This window comes from Leuresthes tenuis, unplaced genomic scaffold, assembly GCF_036924035.1.
Source record: "Leuresthes tenuis unplaced genomic scaffold, fLeuTen1.0.hap1 SCAF_7, whole genome shotgun sequence".
NCBI lineage: Eukaryota > Metazoa > Chordata > Actinopteri > Atheriniformes > Atherinopsidae > Leuresthes > Leuresthes tenuis.
In genome coordinates this window covers 4077721-4099025 of record NW_027325361.1, presented here as the reverse complement: position 1 = coordinate 4099025, position 21305 = coordinate 4077721, and the positions used below count along the sequence as shown (strand labels likewise).

The 21305-nt window shown below is 43.6% G+C and overlaps 3 protein-coding genes across 4 annotated transcripts; 1 reads left to right on the top strand and 2 right to left on the bottom strand.

Annotated features, from left to right (window-relative positions):
- On the bottom strand, positions 1 to 10909 carry naprt (nicotinate phosphoribosyltransferase). Its single transcript, XM_072388944.1, has 13 exons — positions 10586 to 10909; positions 8216 to 8343; positions 8044 to 8126; positions 5385 to 5515; positions 5167 to 5282; positions 4552 to 4748; positions 3881 to 4021; positions 3678 to 3762; positions 3511 to 3591; positions 3317 to 3419; positions 2991 to 3148; positions 2496 to 2603; positions 1 to 2385 (listed from the first exon to the last, which is right to left on the bottom strand). Exons 1-13 carry the CDS (start codon positions 10830 to 10832, stop codon positions 2299 to 2301), a joined length of 1665 nt encoding a protein of 554 aa, XP_072245045.1. The 5' UTR covers positions 10833 to 10909; the 3' UTR covers positions 1 to 2298.
- A 1379-nt stretch (positions 10910 to 12288) lies between these two features.
- Positions 12289 to 17501, bottom strand: cunh8orf82 (chromosome unknown C8orf82 homolog). Of its 2 annotated transcripts, none has more exons than XM_072388940.1 (4): positions 17413 to 17501; positions 15470 to 15835; positions 15342 to 15390; positions 12289 to 14264 (listed from the first exon to the last, which is right to left on the bottom strand). In XM_072388940.1, exons 2-4 carry the CDS (start codon positions 15632 to 15634, stop codon positions 13786 to 13788), a joined length of 693 nt encoding a protein of 230 aa, XP_072245041.1. In that variant the 5' UTR covers positions 15635 to 15835; positions 17413 to 17501; the 3' UTR covers positions 12289 to 13785. The 2 variants fall into 2 exon arrangements, with proteins under 2 accessions (XP_072245041.1, XP_072245042.1); XM_072388941.1 differs by having other exon boundaries at positions 15470 to 15832; positions 17413 to 17446.
- LOC140311546 (MARVEL domain-containing protein 3) lies at positions 17483 to 21119 on the top strand. The gene is made up of 5 exons (XM_072388939.1): positions 17483 to 17564; positions 18034 to 18077; positions 18204 to 18274; positions 19308 to 19426; positions 19774 to 21119. The coding sequence occupies exons 2-5, from the start codon at positions 18036 to 18038 to the stop codon at positions 20430 to 20432; spliced, it is 891 nt and encodes a 296-aa protein (XP_072245040.1). The 5' UTR covers positions 17483 to 17564; positions 18034 to 18035; the 3' UTR covers positions 20433 to 21119.
- Positions 21120 to 21305: the final 186 nt, after the last annotated feature.

Below are 21305 nucleotides of genomic sequence, written 5' to 3'. Positions count from 1 at the left end.
TAAAGTCGTGAGCATATTTAATAGATGTTATAGACTACAAACATGAAAATAAACAACACAGACATGTATATTTGAAGTACGTTCACAGACAGAATTTGAGTTTTTTTAAGTAATGATGGGAAAAAAATAAGCTAATCTGAGCTCGTCTGACACCAGAATCTCGTGGTTTCTGATCACCATTCCTCAGCAGATGGAGTTTCAATGAGCTTTAACTTAAAGAGCTCATATGTTTTTTTAGTTTTCCATTTCCTTCAGCGTTTAGTGCATCTAAAAGATCTGTGGAGTTAAGTTAAAGTCCTCACTTCTTAAATATGCACACCAAACACTAGTCTCCATTTCCAACCTTTGAGGGTCATGTTTTTATCCTTTGAACTGACTTTCTTGATCATACAATTTGATGAGATTAGCCTCTGTGTCCAACTCGAATGCAGTCTTTTTTATACTCCAGCTCTTTCATTCCCAGCTGTTCGTAGTGAGCCAAAGCTGCACTTGAACATGCACCATATTGCCAAAAGTATTGGCTCATCTGCCTTTGCACACATTTGAGTTTAAGTAACATCCCATCCTTAATCCATCGGGTTTAATATGAATAGAACAGCTTCAACTCTTCTGGGCAAGCTTCCCACAAGGTTTTGGAGTGTGTTTATGGGAATTTTTGACCATTCTTCCAGAAGCTAATTTGTGAGGTCAGACACTGATGTTGGACAGAAGGCTCTCAGTCTCTGCTCTAATTCATCCCAAAGGTGTTCTATCAGGTCCAGGTCAGGACTCTGTGCAGGACAGTCAGGTTCTTCCACACCAAACTGGCTCATCCATGTCTTTATGGACCTTGCTTTGTGCACAGGTGCGCAGTCATGTTGGAACAGGAAGGGGCCATCCCCAAACTGTTTCCTCAAACTTGGGATTCAGATGTCCCCCCCTAAGGCTCAGCAGGTAGCCAGCAGCTGAATTTAAGGAAACGACCTCTTTACAGCGTCAGCATTCAGAGTTCATTTCACTGGAACTAAGGGGCCAAGCCCAGCTCCTGAAGAACAGCCCCACACCATAATCCTCCCTCCACCAAACTTTACAGTTAGATAAGTACTGTTCCCCTGGCAACCGCCAAACCCAGACTCCTCCATCAGGTTGCCAGATGGAGAAGCGTGATTGGTCACTCCAGAGAACGCGTCTCCACTGCTCTTGAGTCCAGTGGCGGCAGCTTTACACCACTGCATCCAACGCTTTGCATTGCACTTGGTGATGCATGGCTTGGATGCAGTTACCATGGAAACCCATTCCATGAAGCTCTCTCCGCACAGTTCTTGAGCTAATCTGAAGGCCACATAAAGTTTGGAGGTCTGCAGCGACTGACTCTGCAGAAAGTCGGCGACCTCTGCGCACTATGCGCCTCAGCATCAGCTGACCCCGCTGTCATTTTACGAGGCCGACCACTTCCTGGTTGACGTGTCCAAGCGAGGAAATTTCACAACTGCACTTGTTGCACAGGTGGCATCCTGTCACGGTACCATGCTGGAATTCTCTGAGCTCCTGAGAGCGAGCCATTCTTTCACAGATGTTTGTCGAAGCAGTCGAGGTGCTTGGATTTATACGCCTGTGGCCACGGAACACCTGAATTTAATTATTTGGATGGGGGAGTGAATACTTTTGGCAATTTACTTTATCTAAAGACTGAGCTCCTGCCTCCACTCAGCCATTTTTGGTCAATTAGAGCAGATTGGGCCTTAAAGAGACAAGACCTTAAGTGAAACATGACAGAAAAAAGAGGAAAGGGATGCAAGTAAACATTAAAACATGTTCAAAATGATTCGAAGGAATCTCAAAAATATGGACTCTTTAATGTAAGCTATTTTCCTCTGCTGAAGAGATTTGTATAATCAAGATTGTACGTTTAATTTAGTCCAGAAACAGGACAGATTTGAGCTTATTTTTGTCTCATGTTCATTTAATGCGTTAAATTAACGCATTTGAGAATAAAACCGGGTGCAACTTGATTGCATTTTTAGCAGCACACAACTCCTGTTTTCTGCTGCTTGATTGAACGTTTTCTTCATAAAAACAGCAAAAATGATTTGATTGGAGTTATTGTTATTGTTGTCTATCCCTATCTGATTGCTAGCTGACAAACTCAGACATTGTGGTTATTTTAACCCAGTTTCAGAGGCATTAAATGTGAGTGACTGAGGAACACACTGTGTGTTTGGAGGGCACCAAGGAGCTTCATTAAGACCATGCTACACAAACATAAACTCTTCTTTTAGTGTGAGGCACTTGGGAAAAAATATGCATGAAAAATAATCTTTAGTTGGCTAAAAGAAAGTTGTTGCTGTCACTGCTGCATTTTTGGAGCTCTTTGACCAAGTTGTGGAGTTTCTCTGACAGCGCCACCTGGAGGGAGACAGGACCACAGGCTTGACATTTTTCCACATAAGAAGGTTTATAAATCTGTTTTTGTGTCTTAGAGGAAATCTTAGTTGTTTTGTGCTTTTGGGACTCACTATGTACGAGTCCGGCTCCTGCAGCCTCTTATGTCGAGGGCTCAGAGTCTGGAGGGAGCTCTGGACCTTTGCTCTAGTTTCTGCAGCGCTGCACAGAGGTTGTGTGACCTAGAAAAAAACGAACACACATTCATCAAGACAAAGGGTAAAGTCTTATCATAATGTCTTGTTTCGTAATGCTCAAAACCCTCCAGAACACAAAGAAAAACTAGTATTTTCTTTAGATGTGAGTCTTTTAGACAGTAACAGTCTTTGATCAACATGACCACTGACACATGAGGTGAAAAACATTTATTAAGTGCTTACAATGGCCCAATAAAACCTTATTAATGTAAATACATCCAAACTGTGGGTGTATTTCCTGTAAAACACACAGAGGCTGTTTCTGTGTTCATTTCAGGTGATTTTGTGTGGAATTAAAAGGAATAATCACAGAATCAGAAACAGAATCAGGTGGGTGACAGCAGACATTGTGATTTCACACTCCGTCCTCACCTGTCCTTTGGTGAACACTTCCAGGCGCAGGCAGGTGATCTCAGCTGGAGTAACTGAGGCAGGTGAGTTGTTGCAGCCCATAGGGTAACAGCTCAGTGGGCGTCCTGCCTCTGGGGGAGGCTCCACCTCCAGACACAACAGGTCGAGAAAAGGATGACCTGCAGAGGAGAACAAGCAGCACACATCAGCCAACCAAAGTGTGGGATGAGATCTATTCTTAGAGATTTAGCACTACTGGAGGACATACAGATTGTGAGAGGGTGCAGCTGAAGAGAAAAAAACAAGAAATGAGGGTGTGAAAACTGGTAAAACAAAGTGGTTCTCACCGTCGGTGTCTAATAGCCGGTATACAGCTTTCCTCCCTGGAACTGTGCTTTTCTCAGGGTCCTCACTGATCTTCATCCTGGGCCTTCCTCTCACCTCCACCAGCTTGTGCACAAACACAAACACAAGGCAAATATTAACATGACAAATGAACTGAGACACCTCTGAATGTGTATGTTTCTGTTTGATAAATCACCTTATACACACAGCCCAGAGAGGGCTGTTTAGTGCAGGTGACCAGATGTGTTCCAACGCCAACCACGTTGATCTCATTCTCCTGAGACAATAAGAACCAGAGCATCCCGAATATAAGGAAGTCTCAAAATAACAGCGTCTCATAAAGAATAATTCTGCTCCACTTACCTTCCTGTTGAGTTCAGTCATGCTTTGCTCTGAGATATTATTGGTCCCCACGATGATCAGAGAGTCAAAGGCAGAGACGGAAAAACTGCAGATGTGAAGTGAACAAAAAGAGCGAGAGTGGAGAGGGAACAATGGGAAATTAGAGGTCCACACCTGCAGAGGAGTGACAGTGATGCACACATGCAGCATGGCACCTCACTCACTGCTCGCTGCAGAGTCTGAAGACACGACGGACTTCGATGGACTGCCTGCAGAGGTCCCCGCTGTCCAGACGCACTCCTACAGGTCTGTAGCCGAGTTCACAGAGCGCCAAGGCCACGGCACAGAAGTTCAGCAGGCCGCTACTGCAATCACAGACACAAAGACATACGTCACCCTGGATTCCAGACAGATCTCTGTAGCTTCATGGAAAACGCCTCGACCGCATCTGTGAAGCCATCAGGACTGATGATAACCGGGGTTTTCTGGAAAAACATGCTCTCTTAATCAAATCCACAGTAAAATAGTGACACCTAGTGATTAAATCCAGGTTGAAGGAAGGTTACACAGTATTTTACATGCTCATAATGTCATAAACTCTGCCGGGATAGCAGCCCACCCGCTACCCGATTAACGGATTGACGGTATAGAAAATGGATGGATGGATAATGTCATAAACTGTAGAAAACATTCGACATGTTTAAACATGGTTTCTGATGCTCGTGTACCAAAATCCACACAAACAACAGAGACAGAGATGCAGAGAAGTAGGCGTTTATGTCATATAACCTTTTAAAATGTCAGCTAAATATAACCTTGAAGGAGGCATCAAATCGATTCACAGAAACAATAAGACACATTCTGTTTCCACTTCCAGAGAACATGTGAGGATTACCAGCCAACGCTGTAGCTGTCGATCACAGGCAGGAAGTTGTGAGGGTAGGCGATGGCGTAAGACAAGAAAGCAGCCAACTCGCCCTCCCGGATCTTCCCGGGCTTCGCTCCCAGAAGCTCACACACTCGACTCAGCAAGCCTTTCGTGAGGGAAATGATGTCGAAGTGATTGGTATCCCCATTCGCCGCCACCAGGGTCTGAGAGGAGACAAAAAATGAAGAACATAACAACACAGATCATCAACTACATCATAGCTTGAGACAGAAGAGCTGCAGCTGGACTCGATAAATCGATTCCAAGAACTTTTGGTTTATTCATTTACTCATTTTTAATGCTTTTTTTTTTACTGGTCGAACCGTTTGTGACCAACTTCTTCTTCAGAGTTTTACCCTCCACTTCTTCTCTCCTTCTATCCGGCTGCATCCCTTTACTTTCACTCTTATCTATTTCTGTTTGTATTCACTCAACAATTACCACTCATGCATTACGAGTCAATGAGCTCCATAGCTGTCACGGTTAGCTGAGCTAAAATGTGTTTTAAGCATTTAAACGTCTGCTTAGGTGAGCCTATTTCCCACAGAAATTAACGTTCTCTACATCTGCAAACATCCTCACCTGTGGCCACACCTCCTCCAGGGAGGTGAAGGAGGTGACGTAGGAGTGTGCCATGGTCCCTGCGACGGGGATCCCAAACAGGAAACCAGCCTGGACATTACTGGTGAGATCAAACCCTGGAGGAAGAAACCCACCGTGAGCTTGTGGTTATGTGAAATCCAAAAGAATCCAAGTATGAGTGCGGGAGCGTGCATCCTGGAAAGACACACAGCGTTCACCTCCGATGTGCGTGTATCGTGAGGCGGTGAGTCCTCCGTCCGGGCCCTGAGCCCTCCGGAGGCCCATTTCCAGCAGCTTCCTCTGAGGCCCGGCCGCCAGGCGGAAACGAGCGGCGTTACTGCACACCAGACTGACAACAGGGAGAGCGAGGTCATGACTTCGACTGCATTCACACACACAGCAGCAGCATGAAAAGCACAGTTTCAGTCCAAAGCTGGAGGAAGAGTATGTACCAGAGGATAAATCATTGTGTACCAGCTTTAGGTTCATCAATACATCACTTTTCCTTATTTTAAGTAAAAAAAAACAAATATTTCTTTGCATGTTTTAGTTAAAAGAAACAGGTTTCATGAGGCTCAGATATTCAGTTCTCGACATTTCAAACAGAAATTCCTTAAAATAATATTGATATATTTATGTGAAGTTCCTCTGGGTGAACATAAGACAGTAAAAAAGGTGACTAAAAGCTAAAAACATGATATAAAGACATGATTTCACAAATCAAAAGACACTCAAATACCAAACATGTAGCTGTAGTGATTTCTAAACTAATATTTGAGCTTTCTCTTGCATTTCCTTGTGATTTATTCATATTTATGTGTAAATATTGACACACAATGAGAGAAATGTTATGAACTGAACAGCATTATAACACCTCAGGCAATCATGAATGGCTAATAACATTTCTTTACTTTGCTACTGAAACTTTCTGAGTGTTAAAGTGTCAACATGAAGGTGAGGATCGCTACAGAAACAGAGCTTTTTGTTTTGAATTTGCTGCTTCCAGCCTCAGGTGTGTTGTTCCCGTCAGGGTGTGTGTTGTGTGACCGAATCAGACCCAACCATCTGTTACAGCTCCCAGAAATGTGTGGAAGGATGAAAAGAGCACCAGCAGGCAGAGGATGATGACAGCCAGCAAACTAAATGACCTTAACACACTCTGCAGCAGATCATAGCACTCTTGGAGGAGTACTGTTTGAGGAAAATGTGATTTCTTGTTGAATTTACTCTCATGTTTGACAGGCAGTAATTATCTTGGTCAAAACTTTAACTGTAAACCCAACAGTCTGTAAAGCGAAGTGCACAGACAGGAATGCTTTTATCCATTCTCCCAGTCTCTCAAAATGTAGCCTGAGAGACAGTAAACTTCTGATTTAAATTTAAACCTAGACAAGCAGATCATACTTTTATAAGATGGAGAGAAAAACAGCTGTGTGCACAATGATGGAAGGCATCGTGTCCTTTGAAAAACTCGAATTTCTCAAGGAGGGAATAAAGTTATAGACCCGTTTAATGCTGCGTAGAAGGGCGTGCATCCCTGGTAAAACTGTTGCTAAACTGTATGAGGGCTTGCAAAAATGCAGTGGCTGTAACACGCTGTCAGTTAAACTGCAGAGGGAAAAAGAGCCAAACACTGACATGTCAGAGGGTGATGGGCACATGCAGGACATCCTCAACCTGCTCCAAAAGGTGGAGAGAATTCAGCTGGAAGACCTTAAAACAGGGATGTCCAAAGTCGGTCCTCGAGGGGACGCTGTCCTGCAGGTTTTAGATGTTTCCCTGCTTCAGATGAAATGCATCTCTTCTCTGCACAAACCTGCTAATGATGCACTGATCTGACTCAGGTGTGTTGAAGCAGGGGAGCGTCTGAAAGCTGCAGGATCGGATGTGGACATCCCTGCCTCGATACATTTCTTTATCACACCTCAAATTCAAATGATGACGCAATCAGGCTCGTGTCTTTTGGTCATAACATCACCTTAAATCAGGAGAGCACATTAGAGCTACTGGGATTGGATCCGGGTGATATTCAGGATTCTTACAGTTCCATGTAGGAAAGTCATCACGAGGAAGAGGCTGAAACGCAGCCCACCAAGGTCAGGTCACTGTGCTGCAATGCCTTTGTTAAAGCTATGTAAAGAAAGAGTTTAGGGGGAGAAAAGTAGTCTGTGTGAAGTATGGCAAACAATTCTGTTACCACAGCTGACCCCGAACAGCTGCCTCTGCTTTCAATCTGAACAAAACAAGACTTTTTTCCTTCTGGGAGTAAAGATCCTTCACACAATGTGGAATAACAACCTTTAATAATCTGCTTCAGCAGTTTTACATGTTGCACATCACTGCATCGTGTAATCACACTGCGGATGTTTGGGAGCCACCAGTTCTGGTGCCATTGCTGGATACGGGTCTGACTGCAAAGACCGATAAGTTCCACACAAATACAAGCGACAACAGGTCTCAATATCCCATCATTGTGCTTTAAGACCTGAGGTAAAGGTACAATCTCCACTCCAAAAAGAGCCGCTTCCTCTTCTTATACTCCCCTGAGTCACCCCTGAACAACGGCAAATGCCTTTTTCCCCACACAGTTAGAGGTCAGTGAATGCTGCACTTTAAAAGTGATTTTTAGTGGTTTGAATCCTGATTAAACCTCAACTTACATCACGTATTTGACTCCTTGGACAAAAAGGAACAAAAGTTTGGAGTAAAATGAGATAAATCAGTACAAATAAAGATATTTTTCAGCAATAAAAACAAAGCTGTCATTAAATAAAACTTAAGGGGACTTGGTTTGAGCTTCTGTGAGTATGAGATGAGGTTTCATTCAACGTCTCCTCCTCTGAAATGACAGAAACACAACTGTGTGCGAGTTGTTACCTTGCGTAGTTCACCAGACACAGCAAACTGGTCTCCAGCAGCTGCACCACAGCCAGCGGACCCTCCACCTCCATCAGAGGCACCTGCAGTGGTTAGACATGCTGCACCCGTTACTCCCTCTGACCCCTTCACACTCAGACCGACAGTTTCACCCTGACAACCCGCAGCTCACCCTGGCAAACACCACGGTGCCCTCTGGGACGGAGCGGAGCGTCACGCCCGAACAGTCGAGGCCTCGTAGGAACTGGAAGAAGGCGGGGTCGGTGGTGCAGGGCAGGACGGAGCGAAGGAACTCCACATCTGTATCCACAAACAGAGTTAACACAACAGCTGGAACTCTGTCAATGAGACCAACAAGCAAGTGCACCGTGAGACACGTGTTCTTACACAAACACACGTCCTCCATGTGTCCCGCTGCCTCACATGTCCTCCATCAGCACACACACACACAGTTACAACAACAGGAGTAAACCTGATGTTCAGCTAATCCAATCCAGCAGGCATCAGTGCTCTCACTCTTATAAAACTCAGAGAAACATGTTTGAAGCTCCAGTTTGAATCAGACATCATTAGTGATGCACATCAGAAGCATGTTGGCAATTATGTCTGAAGCCCAACTGACCTCATTCTCAGTGAGGAATAGATTCACTCAATAAATTAACAGGAATGTATTAACTTTCTTTAACTGAGCCGTCCATGCTACTTTCAACTTCACCACTTGGTGGAGGAGCTATTTTTCTCTTCACTAAAGGCCCCGAGTCCATAATCAAAAACAGAAAAAGTCTACTAAAAATAAACGAGGAGGCCGGCATTAAATATCCGATTTGAGTGAATGAACAAACGTATTTTCAGCACACAAGTTATTAGAGTCGTGTTTCCCATCAGCTTCCTTTACACTTTGTAATACTTTGGGAACTGAGGACACTAAGAGTTGCAGTTTTTCAGAGGAATCTGAGTCCATTCCTGCTGAATCCCAGATTTCAGCTGCTCAACAGTCCCTGGTTGCTGTTGTCTGGTTCTCCTCTTCATGATGCTCCAACATCTGCAGCAGGAGACAGATGTGTACTGCAGGCAGGCAGCCGAGTTCACACACTCTGTGTGTATGAAGCTGCTGGAAGTCCTGCAGAATGAGGTCTGGCATCGTCCTGCTGAAATAACCACAGAAGTCACCTTGATGGCAGCAACTCCAACATCCAGCTGTGCCTCAGTGGTACCTTCACACAGATGAAGCCATCCATGCCATGGACTCTGATGCAGCCCCATAGCATCACAGACGCTGGCTTTAAACCTTTCTCTGATAACAGCCTGGATGCTCTTTCTCATCAGTTTTTCCCAGAAGCAGCTGAAACGTGGACTCATCTGCCCACAGAACACGTGTCCACTGTCTTTCTGTCCCTCTGAGATGAGCTGGAGTCCAGAGAACTGGGCCGTGGTTCTGCACAGAGCTGATATATGGCTTCCTCCTGGTGTGATACAGCTTCAGCTCACATTTCTGGATGCAGCCGTGGACTGTGTTGAGTGAAAATGCTTTTCCCAGCTCCTCCTGAGCCCATGTGGCTGTATTGATCATGGTGGCCTGACGGTTTCTCATGCAGTGCTGACTTAGTGATGAAAGTTGTTAGCAAAGACCCATCCTCACTTGGACAGACTGAATCTGACGGATGCTCCTTTTATACCCAATCCTGACACCCTCACCTGTCACCGGTTTATTTGCCAATTGTTGGACTTCCAAAACAGTGTAAACAATATATCTTTCTTTTCTTTTTTCTTTAAAATCACTGACATCAAACTTTACATTAATCTCCTTTTTCTGGTCAGTCAAGACGCTGAAAATCATTTCTTTGTACTTTTACGAAGGTTAAAACAAACCAACACAACATATTTAAGGTTTCACTGCATTTGAGAACATTTCATTCCCTTCACTTCAGTTAATGCTAATATTGTACTAATGTCTAAGCACTTTGTCACACTGGAGCAAATCTGACCTTTAAAGCTCAGCAAAACATTATACTTTGAGTCAATGTATCACTTTGTCCACAAAGCATGATTTTCTTCACTACTTTACTTGTCAACTTTAGTTGGAAGTAAGTCATTACATTAAATGTAATACTTAAATTAAATCATTTGAATTGAGTAAATTTGTGAGAGCTGCCTTAATGTGTAGCAGAGCACTTCCACTTTGTGGGTCTTGTTTTAAATCACCGCTTTCAGAAGTTTCCTGCGCGCAGGATAATCTGTTTCATTTCCCTGGACTTGAACGGAATGCTGCTCCAAGTGGGCCTCTCGATCTTTACGGCACTCAGTTCGGTTGGGATTATTTTCGGTGCTAAAGTTCAAAGTTAAAGGTCAAAACTGTCAAATACCGCGCTGGCATTTGCACGTTCATTGACAACCTCGCCGGGGTCGCTTAGTGGAGTGTTGCGCAACCGGCTTGGTATGCACAGCAGAGAAGCCTTGATCCACAAAAAAACGCCTTTCATGAGTTTAAAGGGGTTTTAGGAAACGCCATTAACACGAAAAATACAGTTCAAGTTGTTCTCACCTTCCTCTGTGAAGCGAAAACTGCGCAGGAACAGCAGGCAGTCGTGCTGACCTGCGAACAGCGAGAAGCCGCCGCCGAACGGATTGTCCCTGAAGTAGAGCTCGAACACGGCGGGCTCCTGGTGCCGGCCGGCCCGCCAGTACGCGTACGCCATGGTGAACTGGTACAGGTCGGTGAGAAGCGGCGGGACCCGCTCCCGGACAGACCGCTCCAGAAGCCCACATGTGTCTCTGGGCGCCGCTGCCATTTTTGTCCAGCGGCGGTTCCAGGTTCACCGATGCTGTGATCTCTGGGACTTGCAGTTCCTTAAAGGCCCGCTGAGTCCTCCACCTCATGTCATGTACTGAGGTGGAAACAGTCCGTGCAATCTACATACAAATACTATGAAAAAGATGTAAGGCAGAGTAGAAAACTAGACAAAGTGGTGACACCGAGCTACAGTCCTGATCCTGCCCTCACTCCCCTCCAAGCAGCCAGACTTTCTGATCATCATTTTAAAGTGGTTTTCAGCAATAGTTCTCCTTTCTTTAGGCTTTCTGGAGGTCTTTCAAATTTTGACTACTTTTTCACTCATTTTCAGTCCAGTCCTTGTAGCTGACAATTTTAAGAGTCACTTAACTCCAAAAGGTTCGGAACTAAAGGGATGAACCAGTGTTGTGTCGACACATAACAGACAACTTAGCAAAGAAGCCATTTTAAACTGGATCTTTAGGCACTTTGTCACAAAGACACATCATTTGTTCTCATTTCTTTAGCCGCATCTATGAAAAACAGCAAAGATAACACAGTTTGACAGACAGAAAATAGGATTTCTGCAGCAACAAGGTGATTCCCAAAGAGCTATTAGCTGAAAACTTGGCATATCTCAGCATGGTGTGCAGTGTGTCCTTAAAACATTTGAGGAAACTGGACAAGTGGAGGACAAAAGAAGAAGTGTCAGGCCTAAAAAACTATCTACAGCAGATGAACAGGATCTGAAAGTGATGTCCTTAAGAAAGAGGAAAAAATCCAGCTGTGACCTGACAGGACCTGAGAGATGCATCTGGACCTTCAGCTGATCCATCTACTGTTGGCCCAAGCCTCATCAGAAATGGTCTCCATGGAAGGGTGGCTGTCAAGAAGCCGTTCTTAAGGAAGGGAAACAGGGAGAAAAGGCTGAGCTGTGCCAAATGACACAAGAAGTGGACTGAAAATCAGTGGCAACAGGTCTTATGGAGGGATGAATCCTCCCCAGAGCCCGGACCTCAACATTATTGAAGCAGTGTGGGATCATCTGACAGAGAACGGAACAAAAGGCAGCCCACATCCAAAGAAGAGCTTTGGGATGTCCTTCAAGAAGCCTGGAGAACTATTCCTGAAGACTCCTTAAAGAAATGACAGAAAGCTCGTCTCACAGGGTTCAGGCTGTGTTGGAGAATAAAGGAGCTCAGACCAGATATTCACTTTAGAGCTCTTTAGAATTTCCACAAGTTACAGTAAATCACTGCATCCATTTCCCATTTTTCTGACGGCAGCTGCACAGAACTGAAGAAGAACCTGAACACAAGAATTTAAGGGAATATTCAGCATTTTTCCCGCAGAAATGCAGAAGATGAATTATGGTTTCTGTCAACAAAACTTGAATTTATTCAGAATAAGACTGGACAAACACACTTCTCATTTTATAAATGACTTATTTCTCTTTTTTATTTGGAAAGTTCATGTTGTTTGAGGATTATTGCCATTTCATAAAATGTATTACAATCAATTTAATCTCTAAATGAAAGATCACAAACAGACTGAGAGCAGGGAGGAAATGAGTGTGAAAATGAGAAAGTTAAGGTTCATCACGCCGTGTTGCATGCTGGGACGTTTGCGCCATCTTGTGAGGAATCCTCCTCTATTACCTCCTTTCAAAGACATTCTTTCCTGGTTAGACTTTTATTCAGTTTGTGTAAAAACAGTCAAATCCAACGGAGAAAAGATGGAAAAAGACAAAAAAAAAAGGAGGAAGAACATGGACCTCACTGAGAGTAAAGAATCGCACCCCTGAATGCAACATCTGCTGATTATTGAGCAGAATTTACCCCAAAATCTGCTCCACCCTCAGGGCAAACAAATGATAATACTACCAAATATATTCAGCGATGTCTTTATTATATAGTCATGAGTGGTGGATTTTATGAGTCAATACATAGACAGTAGATATGTGTTTTGATGATGAAGCTCTTTAAATATGCGATTTATTTGAATTGCACTGAACAGATGGGTTTAAAAATCTGGTTTTGAGGATTAGTAATGGACTGAGATCTACTCAAAACTACTGTTTGAGCACAGAAACACTATCCTGAAGTGAGAATATTGTGCTGCCTGCTTCACATGCGCTATAAGAGACAGCACTTTGGACATGGTTTAGATCCCTGACCGACATCTTTTTAGCCACCATATTCACAGTTCATTCATCTCCCCGAGACATCCGGTGTCGTGAGGAAGGTAAACCTTGAACATTTTACATTGCTTGAATAGTTAGTTTTTACATACTTTACCTGACTCTGAGCTCTGTTCTACCATCTCCTTTCTAAGAGAAAACCAGCTGTGGTGCTGCCGAAGTTTCAAATCTCTGCATTGTTCACCAGAAAACTGTTTTCTGTGTCATTAACCAACAAGAAACAACTTTTAAATGGTAACATGCCTCCGTTTTACGCCTCACTGAGATGCATTTCAGGCTTTACTTGTCATTTCACACAGTTTGCTGCTTGCAGAGACCCAGCACGACTTCCTTTAACTCAGCTAATACAGTAAGTGTTTGATCCCTCCAGTTTGTCTTGAAAAAAGCCTCTCACCCCTTTTCTGTGATAAATCAACCTCCATTTGTCACATAACATATCTAGTATGTTAGGAGACTACTAATCAAAAGGGCAAGAAGGAATGCTATGACTTTCTGGATCAAAGTATCTCTTCGGTGCTAAAATCAAAACTGTCCCCGTGACCAAAATCACTGAGTTAAACGCTGAAGGACACGGAGAGAAATCGCTTGATTTGGATCAAGTGAAAAGGTTTAGGATCATTGAGGTTTTACCTAATTTAAGCACATCAAACACGCTTGTTCAAGACTGAATCCAAGTTGCTGTTTCAAGCCCTTTTCATTAAAAAGCTGATGGTGTTTTGAGGGCATTTCACAGACACATGAAATAACATACACCCATGAGCAGTTCTGGACATTATCCCAGTTCTCCCTGCTGCCCACTGCCCTCCTCTGCTGTTGGGAAGCATCCTGCGAGCTCATTGGTCAGCGTGTGCTTCTGTCCTCTCCAGAGAAAGTGCGTGGGCTGCTCTGATTGGCCGCTCTCTGGTGGATAAACAAAGAAGGAGCTGAACTCGATGGCCAGAGCCGACCTGACCAGGCCGACCCCCCCCCAGCGCTCGTGGCAGGGGTGGTAAACCCGCCCGCTGACAGGATGCATGTACAGCGCCTCCGGGCGGAACGGGGCAGAGAGCTTCTCCGCGCCGCCGCAGTACGACAGCACCTCCTGGTCTCCCGTGGTTACTGGCAGCAGGTGAGTGAAGACCACAGGTCGGTCGTCGCAGCGCAGGAAGTTCCTCTCCCTGCCGCACAGGGACAGGAAGGGGAAGTCCTCCTCGTACCGCCCGCTGTGATTTGAACGCAGGCGGCTGAAGAAGAAGACGAGGAACTGTTTGTCTGGAAAAATTAAACAAATAAGAGAGCTGCTGAGCAATAAGATAAAAGAATAAACCTCACGATTCAGATGTGACAATAATAAAAGCATCGGCAGTTCCCTCACCATGAAAGTTAGAGTCACCCTCGTGGGATAATTCTGCCTAAAAGTGCGTCTGTCTGCACATATAAAGTTCAACCTTAAATGTGGAAAGCAAGATGAAGAGGATAAACACTTCAGGCTACTTAATTCAGTCAAAAAAATAACTCTTTAAATGGAAATGTGTTTGCAACACTGTTGCTTCAAATGAGGTAAGGGAGGACTGCTTACAGAACATCGCTTTTTCATGTAAATCCATAAGTTAATAGAGATTTCACTGCCTGCTGTTTATATTTAACACGTCTGCCTCACAGAGAGCTCTTTAACTACACTCCCAATAAGTCTGTTCATCCCTGACAATGTCCCATAATAAAAAAAAAAGCTCTTATGTTTAAGTAAAGATTGATAAATATTCTTCACTGAATATTTGATGTGATGAATAACAGCAGAATTGAGGGCTTTTCTAATCTGTGGGAAAACAGCAGTGTACAACCGCTTCAGCAGCAAATCAGGACCAAACATAAGAAAATAAACACAAAATTAAAAAGATCAAGAAGCCACGTGCATCAATATCAGATAAAGTAAAGAAATATCGCTCATATATGCAACATTTTACCGAAGCTTGTTTTTATAACCGTTGCTGTGCTTGGTGTACTGAAGGTGCATTCAAAGACAAATGGTAAATTGGAATTTTTAACTCCCAAAATAGGATAAATAGGAAATGACGCCAATTATAAACCGCATTCGGCAGATACAAAAGGAGGCTGGATTACACATAAAAACTAAGTGGCACATTTTCAGATGGAAGGAGGCAAAAAAATAGCCATGGTTGTCTTTCTTTCCTTTATTTTTTTGTTAATTTGTTCGTTTGTTTTTAATTAGTAGTGACTTTAGACACACATTTATTCCCCCATAATATGCCAATAGGACCAATACCAATTTCTCTATTTGGCCCGAACATGTTTACAACTGTCAATGTGAGTAAAATAAAAACACCTTACCTTTGAAGCAGGTGACAAAGTTTTTCACTTTAGTGTCATCGAGGAAAAGCTGCAAAAATCACAGCGCTCAGTGTCTTACTAGCAGAAAAATCTACATAATATTTGTATATATGACCGGCTTTTCTCACCTGTCCTTGATGGTCTATGTAGTAAAAGTACTCCCGAATGCGAGGTTCGGGGCTCTGGCCCTGGACGTAAGTAGCGGCGCTTCTGGAGGCGATGTAGCCGGCGGGAAGGCAGCGCAAAGCGGTCAGAGCTCTGCAGCTGACAGCCGCAGTCCGGAGGAACAACATGGCCGTGGAGAGTAAATCTGTTCCGGATTAAACACGGAAAACAGAGGAAGGTCCGTCCAAATGGAAACCAGAGAGCTTCAGTGGTTAGAGGACGTTACAAAACTCCGGTTGTGTCCTCATGTTTTTGTTTACAAAGACAGAGAAGCGACCCGGAAGAGTTTCACTGTAAAAACGTCATCACATTTTAAATGTCGCCACCTGCTGGACGGAATGTTTCATACAGCAGGTGCTTTATATTCAACAAATCGTTTTTTATGTATTCATTTTAGCATACTAAATTGACAGATATTCCTAAATTAAAACGCCATTTGGTTCAACTAAACAATCAAAGTGGCATATTTCAACAAATGTATTCACTGATAATTTTGTCTGTATATACAGTACTGTAAAAGAAAGTCTCTGTGCACCCCTCACTTCTTTATATTTCCCTAATCTTGTGCCTATTCTTAAGCAATAGTTCTCCAGGCTTTCTGAAAGTCTTTCAACGTTTTTATCCTGACGTTGGCTGCTTTTTCAGTCCAGTCCTTGTACCTGAGTGCGTTTCTTGTTTGGTAAGCCACTGAACAGCCACTTGACTTATGAATCATTCAAGCATAAAAAAAAAACTCCTAACTTAAGGGATGAACAAGTTAAGTTTGTTACTAGCAGTCTGTCACAAAGACACATCATTTGTTCCCATTTCTTTAGCTGCATCTATGAAAAACAGCAAAGATAACACAGTTTAACAGACAGAAAATAGGATTTCTGCAGCAACAAGGTGATTCCCAAAGAGCTATTAGCTGAAAACTTGGCATATCTCAGCATGGTGTGCAGTGTGTCCTTAAAACATTTGAGGAAACTGGACAAGTGGAGGACAAAAGAAGAAGTGTCAGGCCTGAAAATCAGCGGCAACAGGTCTTATGGAGGGATGAATCCTCCCCAGAGCCCGGACCTCAACATTATTGAAGCAGTGTGGGATCATCTGACAGAGAACGGAACAAAAGGCAGCCCACATCCAAAGAAGAGCTTTGGGATGTCCTTCAAGAAGCCTGGAGAACTATTCCTGAAGACTCCTTAAAGAAATGACAGAAAGCTTGTCTCAGAGGGTTCAGGCTGTGTTGGAGAATAAAGGAGCTCAGACCAGATATTGACTCTCAAGCTCCATTGAAACTCTGTTTTTGCCTCATGAACTGTATTTACATTTATGTTTGAACGCATTTCAATACATTGCTGCACCTATTTATCGTTTTCTTGACACCATATAAAGAAATGAGGATTGGCTCAATGCTTTTGTACAGCACTGTACATCTATTTCACTTTAAAATATGACAATCAAAACCATGAAGACTTCACACTAGATAAATAGCCACTCAGATCATGACTAAATGACTTAATCAGTTACTAAACATATATGCATAAGAATTGAATCATTTGTTCCCAACATGCTCCAGGCTTTCCTGACTTAGAAAACATGAACTCATAAACATAAACCGTATAGGCTAATAGTGTAGGCTTTAACTTGTGGGAGAGCTGTGGGAGAGCACAAAAGGCTCTTCAGAGAGGGGAGCTTCAATAAAAGAAGCCCATAAACAACAAGATGCCTCTGAGACACTGCTGCTCATGTTTAAAGGCCAACACCCCCTAAAACTGAGTGTAAAACAGAGGCTTCTTTGGCTTCACAGCCGGGACTGTCGTCGCACAAAGCGGCTGATTCACAAACGCTGGTAATGATTTGAACTCCATCCAGAAACCTCATTAGAGAAGCCCCAGCTGTTACCAAAGGCAGCCGCTCCGCTTACCTGTATGTTTCTCTTCCGCCTTCCTTCTCCGTCCCTCTCCGAAAAGGGTGGAGTTATTTCTACCTGAACACGGAAAAACAAACAAGTTGGTGATTCAAGGATTCAGAAATGATAATATAACTGGATTTTAGACTGCATTAATCGACCTTACGGTAAGTTTATCTTCGATAGTGCTAATTATTCTGATGTTTTAGCCAACTAGCTAACGTAAATAAGTTTTAAATTAAAGTATCGTACAACCTGCGAAGCGCTCCTTTTTGGTTTCGAGGTTTCAACCTGCCACTCCGTGACGTAAAAGTTGAAAAGGCCTCGTTATGTTTGGTTAAATAATTAAGTGTATGTTTTTAAAATTTAAATTGATAATATGAGGAGCATACGTGTAGTTTATTAAGGTTTTCTACGTTTTGACGTAAACTACGTGAACGGTACGTTTTTATGCGTCAACGGTTGCTGAAACATTCGAATCCTATTTTAATGTTTTAAATATTAAATACGTTTAATATTAATCGTAAATAACAGTAGAATATTTAATAATGATATAGTTGTTTTTTTTTATCTCAGTGACCTGGTTTAATTTTTATGTTGTTCAAAGGTTGTTTCTGTGTCACTTTCGGTCAGCAGGTATGAGCCAACCGCCCCGTTCAAACCGGGGACACCGGGAGAGGGACGCAGACTACCGGGAGAGGGACGCAGATCACCGGGGGAGGGACGCAGACTACCGGGAGAGGGACGCAGATCACCGGGAGAGGAACGGAGACTACCGTGAGAGGAACGCAGATCACCGGGAGAGGAACGGAGACCACCGGCCCAGAAACGGAGATCACCGGCCTCCCAGGGATGACCGACAGTCCTCTTCCGATAGGTGTGCACTGTGTAAACCTGCAACATTCACAATATTTAAAAGCAGGACATCAAAATAGCGACATAAAAATACTCCTTTACATAAGTTTTCTTAACTAATTTCTCTTAACAGTGACTCTAAAGAGGTATTAATTTAACTTACTTAGTTTTACTTCATAGACAGTTTTAAATACAGCTAAATCTAACATTTTTTTAAGCATTAAACATATTTTTGTCTTATTTTAACACTCAGACATTTTTAAAAACGTGTTGCTGTTGTGTCAAAACATTATTTGTTGCATTTTCTTCAATTTTATGGTGATGATGATAATTATTAATCATTGAGAACGATGTGAGAAATGGAAAATACATCCTCTTTCACATCCAAGCTTTTACAAATGAGGTTATTAAAGATAAATAAGTTAATACCTTTTTATAAGAAGTCATTTAAACTTTGTTTTCACATCTTTAACCTGATGTCTGATATCAGACTTTGTAATAACATACATTTATATTATTTAAAGGTCCAAGTATGTCAAATATCATCAAATCTACAACCTGATGTCCTTTCTGTGTCCTGAGCTGACAAATGACAAATGAATATCAGCAATATAAGCTCAAAAATGTCGTTTCAAGAAGTCAGGAACTAACTTAATCGTAACATTTAGGTATTTAAAGAGGATATATGATGGCAAAATCCAGTTTTTGCAGGCCTGAGAGTTTATATTTGTTGTTTGCAGTCACTATCAACTCAAAAACTCAGGAAACAGCCCCGTGTATCTGAAAATGCGTCATTCAGTGAGCTGTTCAGATTTGCAGGGTGCAGGTACATCACTTTATAAAGTTATCCAGCCCATTTCTTAGTTATCTCCACGTAGCTTCAACCTCAGATGATGCTGCATTCGCTGCTCCTCCAAAGTGGGAGGTTTAAACTCATTTGCTTTCCTTTCATATAGGCTCTCAATATCAGTTATGTAGTTGATTAACTGAAAAAATAAATGAGCAATAATGCCTTATCAGTGCTTTCTGTCATGTTTTATATTCCTCTGTTCCAGGTCGTCCTCTCGGCCCCCATACTACCCCAGGGAAGCAGATCCCGCTCCCAAATATAGTCGGGAAGTCCCTCGGGTGGAGCAGAGTAACTCCAGTTGTACAAACATATGTTCCAGGAGAGGTAGGCCCGCTTCTCTCAGAAATAAAGCAGAAGCTCATTTAAATGTGTCGCAACAAAGTGGTTCATTCCTTCCTCCTGCTATAAACGGGACCAACCAGTTCTCTGCTGTTTGTTGGTCTCAGTTTAGGCAGAAAAGCGTCATCCTCTGAGGGGGGAGGAGGCTGATAACTTGATATCTTGGTCTCAAAGACTAGGGACTGATTTTTATAAGAATGTTAATAATAGTGCAGCTGGTGTCGCACCTCAGAGCAGCCAGAAGAGGAAATTTAAACGGTTTGTTTTGGTCCCATCCAGAAACCAGCACACTTTGCTGCTTTTATTCCTCACCTGCTCCACGTTCTCTGCAGGCATCGTGCTGATCTGCGCCGTGCTGACCAACGCCCTGGTGCTGATCTGTGTGGTCGCAGCTCAGATGGTCATGTCAGGCATTACCTCCATGGGGGGGTTGGGCGGCTTCAACATCAACACCAACCTCAACCTGCAGGGCACCGAGCTGCAGAAGGCACGAGACCTGGACATGCAGTACAGCCAGATGAGGGCGCCGGGCATCTACGGCGGCATCTCCTTCAGCCTGACCTTCGGGGTCATCTCTCTGCTGTTTGTGGTTGCGGGGAACAAACCCCCCCACCTGATGTCCCAGAAGCTGCTGTTGGGGGCGCTGGTGTTTCAGGCGGTGGGAGCGGTGGTCTATGTGGTGGCCGTCGGCCTTTACCTGCACTTCGTCATCAGCGTCAACTCCACAGACGTGTGCAAGCAGCGCGAGAGAATTTACTTTCGAAACGGCTACACCTGGATGAACTGTGATGTGGGCGGGGCGGACGCAGCCGTGGCGCTGTTTGGGCTCATAACCGCCATCCTGTACACCGCCGGCACGGTGCTCACAGTCAAGACCGTCAGACAGGTGAGGGGCTACCTGAAGGAGCAAAAGCGGCGCAGGATGGCGAAACAGCAGGCCCGATCCAGCCCGCACCGAGACCCGCTTACGGCCGAAACCGTGTCTGTGTGAGGGGAACCAAGGACCCGGGTGGGTCGAGAGACAATTGAATTCTGCACAGGTACTGTTAACAATAAGGGGGCAGGTTATCAGAGGTCGCAGTGTTGACCTTCACAACACAGCCCCAGTTTGATCACCAGTGGTCCCACGGTTCAGTGATTCACTGCAGCAGGGATGCTGGGCACAGAAGATCCGGGTCCTCTGATGCTCCGTCATCTAACAATGATTCAGCAGGAGCTGCGAAGCGAACAGGCAGCTCTCATCTGAAACCACCACGGCTGAAATAGAAGTAGCTCTGTTCCATTGAAATTATGTTAATGATAGAAGATTCTAACCAGGATTTAGTTCTGGGATTGAAACAGAACTTCTGTCTCTTTTTCAGTCCTGACCGTCACTCCAGAGCCTCGATTTTCATGTGATTCTGACCCTTTGTGCATATTTCCTGGCTTTTTTATTTTAGGGGTTGAAATTCTGTGCATTATCTTGTTTAATCCTGCTGAATGACACATAATTTTATTATATCTGAACCATTAATATGATGATCATCATCCTCCGTGATGGGAGGTTTAGTGAATCAAGTGACCTTTTTTTGTATGTGGGATGACAGCCATGACTGTTTTTAACACCGTATACTTGTACATTTAGTGTGTTTTTATATGTGATGTCATAATGACACTTTTTATCAACTCAAATTAAAATTCTGTGATTTCATTTGAAGGCACTTTTGTTATTATTACTGTGATAAACGGACCCACCAGTAGGGGGCGTCGTGGCTTCTTACAGCACTGACCTGTCCCGTTTTGGTGGCTTCCTGCCTGCCATGACGTCACTGCTGTCACATAGCGGACCATGCACACACGCACACACACACACACAGTACAGTAG